Genomic DNA, 18,835 nt, shown 5'->3' with positions numbered 1-18,835 from the left:
TAAAACACATTTTTATTGCTTCCATTCCTAACAAGTTCTTTCAATTTTAAGTTTTTTAAATGACTCTTCTGTACCAAGAAGTAAATATTTTTTAACATAGTATTTCTTTTTGTGGTTCAACTTTCTTTCTTATTGTAAATTGGTGTAACCTTAAAGTTGTAATTTTATTTTGTGTCTGTTTATTCTTTAATTTTTGTTTATCATCAACCAGTGATATTATATTTTGTTTTTACCATTTAGATTTTTTTTCTTCACTTTTCTGTTCCAATATTTTATGTGCATTGGTGTTCTTTATTAGGACGACTTAGATATCGATGCTGGCGCGTCAGCCAGTGATTTAGCCGAGCCAGTTGTACCCTCGTCAGCGCCCACCGTCGGTTCTAGTTCAATGCCCGATAATCAGGTATGAATATTCATGATGCGAATATTCATTATATGTAAATGTTTGCATATGCATATTTAGTATAGGACCACATGCATACATGAATGCTTATATTACACATGAATGCTATACTAAATACATAACATAATGCTGTACATGAATATGTAATACATACTTTTAAAACATTATTATATATGATAACATACACCTGACATATCTTCATGTTTACATGTGGACACACATTTTCTAGACATAAAAATGAGGAAAAAAAACTATTCATCATAATAATCATTTACATTATGCAAATTGCATTAAAATTTGTTCAAACGATGCATATTAAGATATTCTACATACTGGTACATGTAATTAATTAATACATTTTATTACAAACACGCATACACTCTATCTATAGTTGCGTCATTTCACAATTTAACTTGCAATGTATGTTCAATATGAACCACCAATACATAGTCTTTCTACATATCTGAAATAGATTTGATTATAAACACATCTATAGTTGCATCATGTCATAGGTTGCAATGCATACATTAAATTATATGTAAATACACCACCTGACTTAAGGTAGGCACCACCAACATAAGTCCTTATTACAACCACCAATTCCTATCATTATGAACACATACAAATACCTTGCATCATGTCATAGTTGCAATGCATACATTAAATGATACATAAATACACCACCTGACTTAAGGTAAGCACCACCAACATAAGTCCTTATTACAACCACCAATTCCTATCATTATGAACACATACAAATACCTTGCATCATGTCATAGTTGCAATGCATACATTAAATGATACATAAATACACCACCTGACTTAAGGTAGGCACCACCAACATAAGTCCTTATTACAACCACCAATTCCTATCATTATGAACACATACAAATACCTTGCATCATGTCATAGTTGCAATGCATACATTAAATTATATGTAAATACACCACCTGACTTAAGGAAAGCACCACCAACATAAGTCCTTATTACGAACACCAATTCCTATCATATCAAAAGTTAGCATGCCTGCATTCTATAAGATACGATCCATTTATTTATAATACTTTACATTGGTAGAGCATATTAAACATTGTTTAATACAGCATATACATTTATCAGTATATTAACTCAGTATGTACATAGATAATATTTTCTGTGGTTGCATTTTTAGTGGATTTATAACATAGGTATAACATTGACACTAATCCATATTGGTTTATGAAGTTTAACATAATTTTTATAAATTAATACAATAAAAATAACACAACATATAATAATAAAAATATAAATTATATATTTGTAAGCGATATTAATTGTTAAATTACCATAAATAAGTTTAGACTGAGAAATTTGGGCTACAGTATGGCTAATTATACTTTTAAAATTATATTTGATGCATAATGCTTAGTACTTGAAAATAATGTATTTAAATGGACAAGCAATAATAATTTAGGCCTATGGGGTTCTGTTGTTGCTATTGTAGGTATCAAAGTGGGCATGGGTAAATATTTGACTAGGTCTGGTAACTTTTGGTATATAAATCAATGTAGTAGCCTTGGTAGTAGCTTAGATCTACAAAAACATAATTTAAAATTCATCCATTTCTGCCTAACATTATAAAAAGTTATATTATACAGAATATGATTTTCATGTTCTCATCACAAATTGTGACTCCATACCCAGCTAGCTGTTTTAACTTGAATTAAGACAAAATATAATGCTGTTCTGAATAGCCTTCCCATATCTAATTTGGACATAAACAATTCCATTTTTTCTACCTACAACTATCACCTTTAATTATATATATAAAAATTAGCTCTAAATAGAATCACTCCTCCATTGCATCCATCTATCTCATACAAAATACTTTCTTAATATAATAAAGAATATCTATTTCTACATGCAAAATACCCATTTCATTGTAACTTAACAATTATTCCGCACAAAATATTCTTGTCATGTCTAATTCTATTTTCAATTTATAATATTGTTCCCTAATACTGACCTTCCAAACCAGCTTTAACTCTAAATATAGATTTTATTCCATATAAGTTCGCTCCTTTTACTTTCACCCTTCATTTATTTATTATCATTTACCTTTCTTCCACCATCCCCCTCCCTCCTATTTTCTATCCCTATACATGTTTAAAGCCTTTGGAGGTGTATGGGTTGCAAATGGTGTCATAACAGTTCTTTTTGTTTTCCCTTTTATGGTAGATAATTGTTTTATATCATATCTCTATCTTCTCCTGAGTTACTCTTTTACTCACATTAGAAACTTAAGTCTATTTTGCAAATAAATAAATAACACCTTTTGCACAAATTTTTATTTTTGAAATTTTTTGCACAAAATTCTTGCATGGGATTCTTTTAACTTTGATTTCTTTTGGTTTCTTGGTTTTTAAAGCATTTTGTTGCTTTGTTCTAATTGGTTTAATTTAGATTTTTATCAAAATGCTTGGCATAGAATTGTTTATTATATCTATTTTTTTTTTAAATTAGCAAAAGTTTTATTAGTGAATATGCATTTATAATAGAACAAGTATGGAATGAAAGATTGATGTGTTTCAATGGCTCGGGAAAAAGTCCAACCATCATGGTTCAATGATTCTGGGAAAGCCAAAGCATCATGCTTTAATGATTCCGGGGGAAGTCCCAAGTAGCATGCTTCAATGATTCCGGGGGAAGTCCAAGTAGCATGCTTCAATGATTCTGGGGAAGTCCAAGCAGCATGCTTCAATGATTCCGGGGGAAGTCCAAGCAGCATGCTTCAATGATTCCGGGGGGAAGTCCAAGCAGCATGCTTCAATGATTCCGGGGGAAATCCAAGCAACATGCTTCTATGAATCTGGGGAAATCCAAGCAGCAAGCTTTAATGATTCCGGGAAAGTCCAAGGAGCATGCTTCAATGATTCTTGGGAAATCCAAGCAGCATGCTTTAATGATTCTGGGGAAATTTAAGCAGCATGCTTCAATGATTCTGGGGTATTCAAATGATAATTTAATGTGTGATGATGAGGAAATGTGATTAGACTTATTTATAGCAATACTAATGATGAAAATTGCAATCATGTCTTTAACTTACTTAAATCAACACTAATTTTAATATTATATTTATTAAATGATGTTTACTAATACTTTGAAATCATATTAATACAAATTTTAGTTTTATGTTTAATATATTTTAACATTTCATTGAATAAAATACCCTGCTATCTGATCAGTGTTCAAAATGTGTCCCAGTCGCCACACTTGTTGCGGTAAGAATCGAATGAAAAATTTATTCGTCAAATAATTTGAACCTCTGATTTATGCTAATGATATTTATACATTGGAATTCTTAAATTTTGGATTTCTACAGAATTTATACATTTTAAAACACTTGATACTGTTAATGATTTAAATTAAATATTTGAGGTGTGGTTTAACCAAAAGATTATACACCAATATTTTTGGAATTCTTAAAGAAATTTATCTATTAATTATATTCTTAATTTATAAATTATTATATTACTATCTCTGACACTGTGGTGTACGGTTTTGACTTTGGTTGCGTTTTTCAGCATTACCGGGTAGGTGATAGAATTCTACTATTAACTATATAATATTTATATATATCACCATATTTTTTAATGTTTCATTCTGGCCAAATATATCAAGGAGTTTATAATCTTGGATAATAATTATTTCAATTGAAGCAGTTGCGACTGGATGGACCAACCTAAAAAAACAGTGTTGAAATAATTTTTTTTTTTTAAATAAATATTTATGCAGTTAGCTTTTTATTTGCCCACAGAATAATGGTTCAGTAAGTTCCCAACTTCTTTATGTATTTTTTATGTGGAATTTAGTCAAAAATATTCCTTCCCTTTTGCCTGTGGATAGTTTAACTGTACTCACTGGCGCAGAGGTGCATGAAATTACCGACCTAAATTACTTTGGTTTACACATATTTATACCCCCAACCTAAAAAGCTGCCTTATAAAAAAAACACCCTAAGTTACTGTAAAAACCCCAGATTATAAACCCTCCTTGTCATATTTGGCCATGTGTTTGTAGTGGTACAGTGCATTTGTTAGAAGCATGGTGAACAATTGTTTTCGTGTATTCTGATTGGTGCATTTGTTTGTCTCGTAATTTTTGATTGGATGTTGTGTGCTATCTTAACCTTTAACAGGTGGAGTTGGAACTAGCAGCTTTACGAACACAGCATGAGAAGGTATCTAAAACAAAGCCACACATCTTTACATTATGTTTTTATTTACAGTACAGTACAGTATTTACATACAGTATTTGTTAGTACACACATTTCATTACATGTACCTTTCAATTCTATTCTATTATATTTTGTTCAGAAGTGGCACCATTTGAGTGGTTACAACCATCCTAGTAATAATTTTAATGAATAACAAAAATACATGATTTCTCATTATTATATGGACCATTGCTTTTAAGGTTTTGTAGCATCCCAGCTAAACTTGGATAAAAAAATGAATAAAACTGGGCTTTAATTAAAATGATTCAATGTCAAAAGTACTGACAATTATTAGTCATGGTCCTTATTTGGAGTAACTACAAAAATGAATTTATCCCTCCCCTAATCTAACCTTCCCCTCTCCTAAAAGTTAAGCTCCTCCTAGAAACATTGGTGCCACGCCTGATATTACATATGCTTTTTGTTCCACCATTTTGTTTGATATATATATGCAAGTATGATATTTTGTTTATGTTTTGTCTTATTTTATGTTGAGAATGTTTAATTGATATGTTTAATATTGTTTGTTTACCGTATCTTGGCAACTGTTTACAACGGTTTGTATAAAATAATGTAAATTATTTCTTTTTCAAATAAATCAATTTTATTTATCTTCCAAAAAAATACTTTTATTTTTCATCAGATTTTTATAAATTAAGCATGTATAAATATTATTATTCCTTACCTTCCTTAAAAATAGATGGAAATTTATGCTTTATTAAATTATAAATGTATTGTTAAAATACTTCTTAATGTTTCTTGCCTGTAAATAATAGTAATCATTATGCACAATAGATTAGACTACTGAAGGCTGTGCATGATGTATACCCACAACTACAACACTACTGTACAACATTTTTGATATATGGTATCAAACTTAAATAATAATCAATGGTTATTATAATATAAATAATATAATAACTATACTGAAAAATAATTCTAAAAACACAGTGTAATTTAAATAAGGTCTTTATTTATATCTCTATTAAAATAAATACTTTAAATATATACATTAAATAATTAATATGTATTTGCTTTATTTCTTATTGAAATGGAATAATATATAATATTGTAACTCTGTATTCCTACAAGATTGTAATTTTACCTTATTAAATTATTGTTATTGATGTCTGTACGGTATAAACAAACATCTATATATGAAAATAATAAATATAATATTTTTAAAAAGCTTATAAATATAATAATTATAATAAAGAATATTTAATTAATTTTTAATAATTTTTGAGCCAATAAATAATGGTATAATAATTTTTTATGTTATTTATTTTGAATTAGTATGCAATAAATGTTACTGATATTCTTAACAGTATGTTCGTGAGAGTATGGAAGAGATAGACTCCCTAAAGTACTTAGTAGAAGCAGCAGATAAGGAAAAGGTGGAACTGATCCAGGAACTAGAACTACAAAAAAGGTAATTAATTAATTAGAAAGGTTGAGAGATTGTTAACATTGTAATAGTCATGAATTTGGTGGTTAATGTTAAATGTATTCTGGTCCTCAAGCTTAACTGGATTAGGTCATCCCACAGCAGCCAACAGTGCAGCGCCTACCAGATCAGCACATTGCAAGACGATTTCTTTCTCTTTTCGAATAGTGTACCAAGTTTTTTAACATGCACTAGATGTACACGGGACAAACAGCTTTACATTCCATCCGAAGGACAAAGCAATGAGACTAAAGCATCTTGCCTAAGGATGCAATCAGTATGGTACAGGTAGCCTCGAACCCATGCCTATCACATGCTAGTCTGATATTATAATTGTACCATCACTTTCCGGTTTAAAGCACCCCCCACAATCCTTAGTCGGTCTCCTATCCAGAAAGCAACTGGGCCCAACATATCTTAACTTTGGTACATATGGCGAAAACCGGTGTTTCAATGCAGTATAGCCATATTCCAATTGCACAGTTCTGGTTAGATTCTTATTATGTTCCCATGCAATTATTTTGCTTTAAGGTTTTTGCATTTGGTATGTGTCATCCTGTAGTTGGGTGTTTACCGTGATTTTTAACTTGTTACACGGAAATAATTAATTAACCTAGAACATATATAGATAGATTGCTTGTTGACCAGCAATGTACTTAAATAGAAATCATTGTCATTGAATGCAAGGATGTTATTGTTATGATATAACATTATTATAAATTATGATCTCATTTTCAGGAAAGTAGATGATCTACAATTTAGAATTGAGGAAGCTACCATAGACACTTCAGATCTCAAGGTTAGCTATTAAATCAATTGTATTTTAAAATGGTAATTTTATCTAGTATGTTCCAATTCATGACATAATAATTGGTAGTTGTAGAACCCCTGTTAAGGGAAAACACAGAATAAGGTTTGGACGTAGTGTTGAAACATCCCCTCATATGATTCACAGGAAAGTGTCCCCTGATAGAGATGTCTCAAAGGGGGTTGGGAGGGGTCTATTTTATCTGAATATTGCCTTGGGGTTTTCTGAAGCTTTTTAAACAATGGCTAGGTAGGACTGCTAGAATAGGCCCAGATATATCTAAAGTCAAGCCTGGGATAATAGTTGAATCACACAAGGTATTTGTGTAGCACCCAAATCTGTATAAAAATACTCAACAATTTGTGGGAAATAACATTATTTTTCAAAATTTTCAGGAGGAAAACAAAGAAGAACTTGAAAGATTGAAGGAACTTGAAGATAGATTACTGGAAGAAAATCAGAGAAATAGAAAACTTCAACAAGAGATAGATGAGCTTGTAGTGAGTACATTATAGAGTAGTCTAAAGCTCTGTCTACACTATCAAAAAATGTGATGTGTCTATATATGGACATTATGATGTCATATCACTACTATATTTGGTCATATCACTACCATATTTGGGCACATCACACTTTTTTTGTCTAAATAGTTTGATAGTGTAGACAGAGCTTAAAATTGGTCATTATTGTCATGGTTATCTTATATCACTAACAGGGAGTTGTTACTCTCTGGTAGTAATATGACATCATTGTTTCCATATATGGGCACATCACATTTTTTTTGTCTCATAAAGTTTGATAGTATAGACAGACCTCAAAGCAATACACACATTATTGGTTATGTTTGATATAATGGAAATGGGTAAAATCAATATATATAAAAAATATATTTTCAGAATCAAAATGATAATAAAGATTTCAAAGTGGCCGAGATGGAAATGGAAGCGTCAACTCTACAGGAACAGGTTGAAGAACAACAAAAGAAGATCAAAGACTTAGAAACAAAACAGCAAGTGTACGACACGGCGCAATTAGACGGCAACCAGGCCAACGAGGAATTGAAAGTAAAGATCGTCAAAATTGCGGAATTAGAACAACAGCTATCAGAGTTTGAGAAACAAAAAGGGGAGACTGAGCGGAAGGTTCAAGAAAAGGTAGACCTGGCTGTATGTGTATATGTTTGTATTGTTTGTTTATATTGTTGTATATATAAGTAGCATATTTATGGTAATTTAAATAGTGTAGCACTATTAGTTTAGTTTTGTATATGTTTTTTGTTCTTCTTATTTTTTTTTTCTTTTGTTGTGTTGATATTAATAGTCTTATTTGTTATTGTAAGTTACTGTTATTTCTAATTCTATCTAGTTTTTGTTTATATAACCCTCTTTTATCAACTTTTGTTGATTTGAAGTTATTATCCTGTTGATATAAAGTTTGTGCTGCACCAGGTATGTAGTTCTGAAAAGCAGTGTTGAGAACAACATACGCTATGTACCGCAAGCTTCTCTTATCTTACTTATGGTCAACATATCGATTTTCGTCGTGCAAACCTTCAAACATATATATATCCTTCGAAAACTGTTTGATGAGATATTATATATTTACTTCTTTAGGCTCAGGAGTTGCAAATTGAAGTTGCAAACAAGCAGAAGCTTGAACTAACAGTAGAAGGTATGTCAGGTTTTTCTTACTTTTCTTGCATTACCTTACCCCTGGAACACAAAATTGGGCCGACTTTGCGGGGTGGAATACCCAGGAAAACCTTGGTTCAGGAAATAAAAATATTGGTTAGCATTTCTTGTAAAAACTCATCTGAACTGGCTAGAGAGAGGTCTACATCCTGATATTCTCTGATATGCCTGTTTGTGAAATCAGATATAACGTAGGTAGTGGGATACCTGAAGATACAATATATAAAGAAACAGTGCAAGCAAAATGTTGGGGCTTATTGCTTGGACATTCTACCAAAATTGTGTGTTAAGGAATTGACTGAGTAAGCACATCCCAATGTCCCTGCGTACACACAAGGAAAATAATATCAGAAGTCTTTATTAAAATAAATATTCATGCTTTTCTTCCACCTCATCATCTATAAACCCAAATATATATTAACATCAGTTATGAATTAATTCATCCTTAATTCTGGAATTTATAGATTTAAATAAGAAGTTAAGTGAAAAGGAAACTGCATATTGTGGTGTTCTAAGTGAAGTTGAAGAATTAAAACAGGCCAAAATAGGTGAGTATCAAACACACTTGGGCCATATTATATATTATAGAGGGAGAAGGCTTTGCATGTATAAGACCTATAGATTATTTATATTGCGATAAAAATATACAGTACAGTAGGGCTCTTGTGATTTTGTTATTTATATGGATAAATGACTCCCAAATGTGACTTAATTAGTTTTTATTTGGATTGCTAACAGATTTTGAAAAGACGTTGAAAACGTCGGAAGAAACGCAGAAGAAATTGTTAAAAGAAAAAAGCGAATTTGTGAGTAAATCTGATCTTATTTAAATAAATACAAACCCAACAACTAGCAAACAGTCTGTCTATTTCTTTTGCACATGGCTCTTTATTGGGAAACAAGGGCAACTGTAGGAATTGGTCAAAATTAACATACAAGGTTGCAGGATCAGTACTTTGCAACTCAGCTTTAATAGAGAGTTGCAGGTTATTTTACAGCTGTATCTATTGGCATAGTTACAGAAGCTATCACAGTACTGATTGTGAGTGTGCACATGTCTTTAATTTGGCAGTCACAGAAAACTCCCTAATATGTGAAATCTTTTTCACTAGGATTCAGAAAAGAAGAAGATGGAAGAAAATGCCAGTGATAGTTCAGGTCAAATTATTCTCATGAATCAACAAATAAATGAAAAAGAAAGGTTAGTTGTTGAAAAACTAATTAAAGACTCAGAATTTATAATTATTTTAAAATACTTACTCTCTACTCCATGTCTAATCGAGTTGGCGAGCAGTTAAGAGAGAACTGCATACCACTTCCATAATATCAGCACAGGTTCAATGCACTTCTGAACCATTGTTGTTGTAGTATGTTTGGATAGGTACTTAAAACTAGAGATCCTGTGTACATATCTGACTTTGTGTGCACTTAAAAGAACCCAGTGCTTATTTCAGAAAGAGTAGGGATTATCTTGTCCATTTTAGCCCCTTGTTGTTTATCACCATGTTATGGAAATCATGAGAGTGGCCCATGTAAACAATATTTTCAGACTTTTGTCTGCTTTTTGTAATTTTTTTATACCTAAAATAAATACATTTTTTTAAAAATGGATGATTAGAAATTACCTATAAATTCTTCATATTTACCTCTTTGAATACAATTTTGGAAGACTAGAATGAAGTAGGTCAGCAAATAATATATAAACCATTTTGTAGGATAATTACACAAAAATTAGATATGTCAATTATATCCTAAGGTGGGACGCACCTTAAAGGCCAATATATACAGATGATACGTAACAGTAAGCACCATTCTGTTGTGTGTAAATGGTCATAAGGAATAACATAGATTCTATACTTTGTAACTTGGCCTTTGGTGTGTCGGTTACTACAATTTATTTTACTGTGAATATTTACTTAGACAAATTGAAGAATTAACCTCACAGCTGGAAGAGTCAAACAAAAAAGTAACCGAGTTATTGGACAGCCTTAACCACAACAAAGACGAGTCACAGAAACACTTTGAAAACCTTCGGCAGCAGCATCTTGAAGAAATCAAGAAATATCAAACCAAAAACGATAAAATTGTGAGTACCGTATAATCGTTGTGAATCGTGCGGTGGTTGTGTTTTCTTGTATTGGTTTCGTCTGCACTTGTGTTTGGCACTCTTTTTTTCTAATTCTAAAAATTATACGTAAAAAAAATGTGGAGAAATCAAATGTGGTAATGCTTTGACTTATCAGTGTTCAGCAGGGCTCGATTTAGTACTAGCCCAACTTGCCCAGCCTAACTAACCTAATGTCTAGTTAAAACTGGCCTTGGAATAGCCACTCTATTCATGCCCTTTTCGCCTTGCCAAAATGAGCACTATTTCCGTTATACCGAGGCTCATTAATCAACTTAAGCTACTAGCCCAACTGCCGACGAAATGACAGTTGGGCTAGTAAATTAAATCGAGCCCTGTTTAGGAAGTCCTATTAACCTAAATAATAATAGTAAAAGATCATCTGTCAGTATTGTTGAATAATGTATTATTGTCATGATAATACATACTGTAATATGAGCCTCTGTTTCTAATCATTAAATACACGTTAGATATATTAACTATATTGTTTTTTAACTGGAATTTGTAGCAATACTAATGGTGGTGGTTAATAGTGCTTGCCTAACAATACCAAAGTTCTGGGTTCAATTCTGTATGTTAGGAGACTTGTTTTTATGTTGAATATTGTGTGCGTTTGTGAAGACTAATGTGATCATCCAGTTTTACAAAGTGCATTTAGAGAGGTCAAAGGGTTATACAGGATGAATAGCTACAGTACAATGTCTAAGGACACTAAAAACAAAAAAAAGTGTGTGTACTATTGTGTCCATCAATGGAGGTTTTGTGCACTATGTGTACATGTCTCCGTTTTGACGAAGAAACATGAAAACTTGTAACCGTACGTTTCTACGTTAATGGCCTATCTACATGACACATGGTCTTTGATACTATTGTTATATTTGTTATTGTATAGTGTGTGTACAGTACACATGTACAGCACTGTAAACTGCATGTTCCTATCTTTTAATTGTGTATACTATGTGCAAATGAATAAATAAATATATTTTTTATATTATTTATTCTATTATTATTATTCTATATTTTTTATATTATCATTTTTTATTTTATTTTTACATTTTTTTATCTAGTATTTTTTTAATATATAAAGTTATTTTAACTTTGAACCAAAATTTAATATGAAACATATACATATATTCTAGTTTGTAGTTCATATAAATTAATTTTTATGCAATTATATTTTTTATTACTGTTATGCCAAATTGATATAAATGAATTTTTAATTATTATGCAATTTGATTTTTATTACTGTTAATATATAAAATAGAAAATATATATTTCAAAAAAAATATGTTTATTACTACTATAACGATTTATTTTATAATCTTATTTTTATTATATCAAAGGAATTGTTTTAAAAGTTAAATAATAGATACATCATTACATTTAATGAGATAAATATTTTAGTTTTTAATTAAATGTGCAATCATATAGGAAACAATGAAGTTACTTCATGAACAAAGAGTCTTTTGAAAGATACAAAAAAATAATTTTAGGTGCTGAAAATATTAAGTATCAATTTTAAAGATGCTTTATTTTTTAGTAGTTTGTAGTTCGCAATCTCTCAACTTGTTTTTTTTTTCTTTCTTTTTTCCACGCTTGCAGCCAATACTATCAAAATTCAAGAGTAGCTATTCATATAAATAAGACATGCACCGATACAGATTGACAACCATAGATAAATTGGTCCTCAATTAAATATGTATTACAGTTATGTTAGAATATGAAACACATTAAAAAGTAGACATACATATTCTGTAGAGAACACCAAAAGTGAATACACACATAGAACATCCATATAAACATCCACATGTTACATAGACTGCAAAATCTAGAAAATGTTGACTATCCTTGACTCACTGCCAATGACTAAGTTTACTAAAGCTCCCATACATACAACAATATATAAAAAAAACTGCCACCCTAGTTCCCACCAAATTCAACCCCCACCCTTAACTATCAACCACATAACAAACTACGCTAACCTATCCACATGCCATATCAGAATGATCAAGTGTAGTCTGGTAAGAGTTTTCCTGCATTTGGTGTTTCTTTGTCATCTCGGTTTCTATTAAAATTCCATATTTAGCTTCATTTTAGTTGTATACCTTATATATCCTGTGTATGTGTGTGTTTTTTTCATTGTATAAATCCTATAACAGATGTGTATTGCTTTTGCCATCTTAACAAAAAAAACATAAGTTTGTTGATAAAATATGCTTATTAATTATTGGCAGAATTATACACAAAATACTTCAAAAGTTACCATTTACCTTATTTAATTCATTTATTTTAATGCATGCACGTCTTGTTCAAAATATTAAAAATCAAATATTATTTTCAATTATTATTAAATTAGAAGTTAGAGAATTATCTACAAATTTTCAACAAACAATTTTATTTATTTATTTAAAAAAAACAACCCTATTTATATGTATATGATTACTTATGGATGTGTTTTAAAAATATCCAACAATTTGGTGTCATTATTTCCGAGAACCGCAGTTGTATAAAGCTTTAAGCTTGTTGTCTATTTCTATCAAGTGCCATTTAAAATTGTGTAGTATTTTAAATTGTATATCAGACCAGCGGAACGCAAACAATTTAGAAAAGAAATGGTGATGTACTATAGTTGTTTTAACCTACTGTGTCTATGGTATCATGTTAGGGTTGTTTAACTAAAACACTGTACAATGTATAGTACTATAGATAGTTGTATTGGTGTAACCTAACCTACTGTATGTAAAACTGTTGTCTAAATGTGCTTTACTAGGAGCATACAGAATTATGTTATATCTTAACAACTCAATGGGTAAAATAGAAACTAACCATTTAAAAGTATAATTTTATCTATACCTTACTAATTTTATTATTTATTTGTACCAGGATTATTTTTAACTTTTAATATAGAAATCTAAAATCCAACAAAACTTTCAAAATCAAATTAATTCTTTACCTAAAGTTCAAACTATAAAAAAAGTACTTGATGGTTCTAGACCTATGCTTGTTATGTGTGCTTTTGTATAGACTGTGCTACAACAGGGACTCTAGTACATATTTATAAATGTATAGTTTAGATTAGACTAGACTAGTGCTGCATACAATTAAGTTTATTACATATAATAGAGTATATAAATTAGTCAGGGATAAAGCTTCAGGATAATAGTATTATACATATATTAATTTTTTAAAAGAGAGAAATTGTTATAAAGTATGTAAGTGCTGTCATAACTTCCATTTCTGTTGAATGACATATAGGTACAAATTATGCTCTAAAAATATATATCCTTATATGGCATGCTATGGCAATATAATTTAGAGAAAGCAATAGTTATTTTTTTCCTTTACTTTCATATTTTATATACGATTTTAGTCAGTTTTATCGTAAGGAAAAAGTATGTGAAAATTGTTTATCTAAATTATCCACTGAAAAGTCAAAGATGATATCACATGTAATTCTAAAAGCATTTAAAAATTAGACTCCTAACATAGAACGCAATGTTAGATTCAATAATTATTAATTGTAGGTAACTATACAAGACACCACAACCATTAAGCTGATCTATGTGCAGTACTGAATGCTCGCATGCAATACCAAATGTCAAAATTATATATTAGTTATATTGTTACATAAAATTATTTTGTTGTGTACGATATGTAGTATTACAGTGGAACCCCTATTAAGGAGATGCCTTTTAGACCCAACAAAATGTCCCCTTAATAGGGGTGTCCCCTTAATAAGGGTGTCCCCTGAATAGGGATGTTCCTCAATAGGGATGTCCCCTTAATAGGGATGTTCCTTAATAGGGATGTTCCTTAATAGGGATGTTCCTTAATAGGGGTGTCCCCTTAATAGGGGTGTCCCCTTAATAGGGGTGTCCCCTTAATAGGCATGTCCCCTTAATAGGCGTGTCCCCTTAATAGGCGTGTCCCAAAGGAAAGGTTCTACTGTACTATAATAGCTGCTTTATATCTGTGCTTTTGTAAAATATTAATGTGTGATGCTTATAGTGAAACCAAATATGAAATTATTGACAAGCTGGGCTTTCCATGTATAGGAAATTAAATAAATAAAATTGTGTATAATTTGTGTATCTATATAAATATATAATATCCTACAAAGTTATCCCCTTTTATTTGTACTCCTATATGATATTTTTGTTATTGTAATGCACAGATTATGTTTGGCGTTTGAGTTCAATTGTTCAGGTCTTCCTCTAATTATGTGCCACTCTTTGGGACCAAAAATTTGATGTTAAATTTACTATTGTGCTGTTACAGTCCACAGAAATGGAGATTTTAATTTTAATTTGAGACATAGTTTAATTGGATAGAGACCTGAATAGATTTATTATATGTGTGTTGTTTTAAATTTTTAGTATATTTACTGTATTGGCTTTTCTTTCTTCAATTTCATTTCACAGCGCAAGTCCAAAAAGCATAATAACAGTGATTGCTTACTTATGTAACATAACATACAACATTTTCCTTGTCTCATGCACTGCCTTGCGTTGCATTGCCTTTATAAAACTACTTTAATGATTTCAAAATACTGCTATTGTTTATATAATCTAGTTATTAAATTAATCGTTTATCAGAAATGTTCATTCTGCTCAAAATTATAACAAAACTTCTATTAGTCCTTTATACACTATCAAACTTATGTGACAAAAAATGTCCATATATGGACATGATGATGTCACACCACTACCATATTTGGGCACCTCACACTTTTTTTGTCAAAACTGAAAAATTATCTTACTAAAATTAATTATTAATGCATGTTTTAAAGTTAGTGTTATTCATTAAGGGTCTAATTAATTAATGATGGACATTCCTTTTTAGACCCTACCCCACTTGCAACATCCACCTCATACTTCTGTTAGGGTTATCATCATTATCTAAGTTGTCTCTGTCAATATATGCACTGCATGTTACTTTCTCTTCCTTCATTTATTATCCTGTCCATTCTTTCTCCTTTTCTTCACTGTCCTATTGACTTTCTTCCTTTCATTGCTCTAAAGCACATTAATGTGTTTGCCTTTTTGCACCTTTTGCACTTTCAAAAAGTTTACCAACATTTTTAGGACCACAGAACACATCACTAGGAAGGAACATCATCATCAGCTCATCATCATTATCAGCTCATCATCATTATCAGCTCATCATCATTATCAGCTCATCATTATCATCATCAGCTCATCATCATCATCATCATCATCATCATCATCATCATCATTATCACCATCATCAGCTCATCATCATCATCATCATTATCACCATCATCAGCTCATCATCATTATCAGCTCATCATCATCATCAGCTCATCATCATCATCATCATTATCACCATCATCGGCTCAACATCATCTGCTCATAATCATCATCATCATCATCTTACATTATCATCATCATCTGACATCATCACCATCATCATCATCGGCTTATAATCATCATCATCGGCTCACCATCATCTGCTCATAATCATCATCATCATCTTGCATCATTATCATCACCACTATCATCATCTGACATCATCACCATCATCATCATCATCGGCTTATAATCATCTGACATCATCACCATCATCATCATTAAGATAATCATCATCATCATTATCCTAGATAAGATCCTATATAATATTAATAAACAAAAAAACAATACACTACCCACAATGACATATCCATCATACAGGCTCAGCGTATGCTTTTATTACATTAAGCATTTATAATACTTGCAGTTATTAAAACTTTTATTAAAAATAAATCTGGCAGTTTTCTTTTTTTTTAATGCATGCTATGTTTTAAATTATACAATTATTGATGGTTATTATATTAGATAGCATTAAATGGATTTTGTCAGAAGTTATATATAGCATGTGCATATTGCTATTGTTAAATGAAGGACGAGATGTTTTTGTGACTTTCATATGTGTATGTTTATCATTCATAAAATATTAGATGCCTTTTTAGGAATCAAATTTAGATAAGGTTTTAAAATTAAATGTCTTCTGAGTAGAAATGTAATACTTTATTTTTTTTCCTAACTTTAAAAACAAAATGTGTATTTATGATACAGTAATTAATAATTAGTGTCAAGCTCGTAACCAAAGTGGCTTATTTTTTCTACAAAAGGGTACAAAATCAGCTAACTAGGCTAGGCCTATTTACCATCACTTCCACAACTAATAGTTTGAAAAAGGTATTTCAGTAAAGTTGCCCCTGGTTACGAGCTTGAGTGTGTATGAGGTATAAAGGTTTCAGAATTTGTTCAACGATGTATCCATAATTTTACAATACTTTCAGTTTTATATGATTTGTAAATTTATCATTAATAATTTCATAATAGAACTTCAAATATAATACAGAATTTTAGCAAAATCATATTGGTTGAAATTCAACATTTTCTAATGCATCATCTGTCCTAACTTTCCAGATATTGATTTGCTATTATTAATATTGATTGATATTGATTTGCTATTATTGATTGATATTGATTTGTTGTTATTGATTGATATTGATTTGTTATTATAGATAATTGTGTGTATATATATATATGCCTGCTAAATATTGTTTTAGAATTTTTTAAAAGTTGTAAAATTTTATCCAACTGAGCTTGAGTATGTAAGTTTTTGTGAGACATACTATAAATAAACAAAAATAAGATGTATGTAATAAATTTACTGGTATTTGTTGTTCAAACATTTGGTTTCATTTTTATTTAGTTAGTTTACAGACATACATGACCAAGAAACTGTTTTATATACCAACAAATGAACACTGGAAATTGGACCTTAAACCTAAATCATATCGACATCATATTAGCTAAATCTGAAACAAAAATTAATACTTTAACATTCATATTCCAATTTTATTTGGATCTCTTTGAAATGTTAATCAAAATTAGTTTTTTTTGTTTCTGTGTTTTTATTTTTCTGTACACAAAATGTATAGAAAATATTTCTCATTTGTGTAACACAAGTATATTTTTTTCTGTTTTGAGTACAGTATTTTATATTTTTTAACTTTTCTTTTTGTTACCTTTGTACATTTTTGGTGTGTGTGATCAGTTCATCATTTTTTCAACATCAAATGAAACATTTCAACCAAACCTCTGTACAATTTATTTAGATCTGTACTGTGTTGATGTCCCTGGTTACCAAGTGTAAACATTAGGCATCTCTGCACCAGACTTATAATTAGTCTCTTCACCAGACATTTTTATAGTTAATTTTTGTATCTAAATGTTTGTTGTGGTTTCATTGTTTTTCTTTACACTGGTTTTTATTTAAAGCTTATTTATTAATGGTTTCATCTTAATCTTTCTGTTGTAAGATATTATATTTGTTTTTTTATTTTTTAGTTTTTCACTGAATTATACTAACATTGTCATTGTCACATGATTTTGTTTTTGCTTTCGTGCTTTTTGTGCTTCTGCCATAACACCAGTTTTTTATTTTAAGTTTGCTTTCTTTTTTTTCTACCATACTATCAACTCTCAGCAAAAAGAATTACAGGAAAGCAAGGTTAAAATCACGGATCTGCAAGATGAGGCGCAGTTACTGGAAGAAGAGATCAAGAAACAGCATGTTGAAGAAGTTGCCAAGTTGAAGGAGATAATCTTGGAGAAGGAGTCTGTGAAAGATGCATTGTCACAAGAGAAACAAAGTATCGCATCAACTTTAGATGACATTAAGCAAAAGAAATCAGAACTAGAGGTAAATTCTTTTATTCAAGTTGTTGTGCATCTTTATAATTTTATGTTTGTTTTATTTTTAAAAGATTCTTTTGAATCAATCCACTTCAACCTACGACAAATCCATCATATTATAAAAGATTTTTTCTACAATGTTATTTAACATATCATGTGTTATACAGTGAAAGATGCAAGATTATCACCTGTAATTAGTTCTGTATGAAAGTTGGCATATTTTATTATATTTTTATTTCTTTATTCTAAATACTGGGAAGGTTGTTCAGTAGTAAACTCCTGTTCTCCCACATTGCTCAGTATGTGTGAGTGACGGTGGCTGTGTGTGTACTAGTACACCGGGGTAACCCCCTACTTGTCTAAAAGATGTACTAGTACACATGAGCTAGATGTTTCACTC

The 18,835-nt window shown here is 30.4% G+C and overlaps 1 protein-coding gene across 7 annotated transcripts in view; it reads left to right on the top strand.

Annotated features, from left to right (window-relative positions):
• LOC140044677 (uncharacterized) overlaps positions 1-18,835 on the top strand; it is a 51,254-nt gene that overhangs the window by 21,078 nt on the left and 11,341 nt on the right. For 3 of the 7 annotated variants that reach the window (XM_072089290.1, XM_072089293.1, XM_072089295.1), the window contains 12 exons: positions 299-403; positions 4,581-4,622; positions 5,987-6,090; positions 6,844-6,904; positions 7,309-7,413; positions 7,810-8,079; positions 8,527-8,584; positions 9,069-9,152; positions 9,343-9,410; positions 9,717-9,805; positions 10,525-10,690; positions 18,227-18,442. In XM_072089290.1, the coding sequence (XP_071945391.1) occupies positions 299-403; positions 4,581-4,622; positions 5,987-6,090; positions 6,844-6,904; positions 7,309-7,413; positions 7,810-8,079; positions 8,527-8,584; positions 9,069-9,152; positions 9,343-9,410; positions 9,717-9,805; positions 10,525-10,690; positions 18,227-18,442 (1,368 nt within the window). The remainder of the gene's footprint in view (positions 1-298; positions 404-4,580; positions 4,623-5,986; positions 6,091-6,843; positions 6,905-7,308; positions 7,414-7,809; positions 8,080-8,526; positions 8,585-9,068; positions 9,153-9,342; positions 9,411-9,716; positions 9,806-10,524; positions 10,691-18,226; positions 18,443-18,835) is intronic. The other 4 variants (XM_072089291.1, XM_072089292.1, XM_072089294.1 and 1 more) reach the window with 4 other exon arrangements.

Source organism: Antedon mediterranea, chromosome 3 (genome assembly GCF_964355755.1).
Source record: "Antedon mediterranea chromosome 3, ecAntMedi1.1, whole genome shotgun sequence".
NCBI lineage: Eukaryota > Metazoa > Echinodermata > Crinoidea > Comatulida > Antedonidae > Antedon > Antedon mediterranea.
This window is presented reverse-complemented; position numbering and strand designations above follow the sequence as displayed.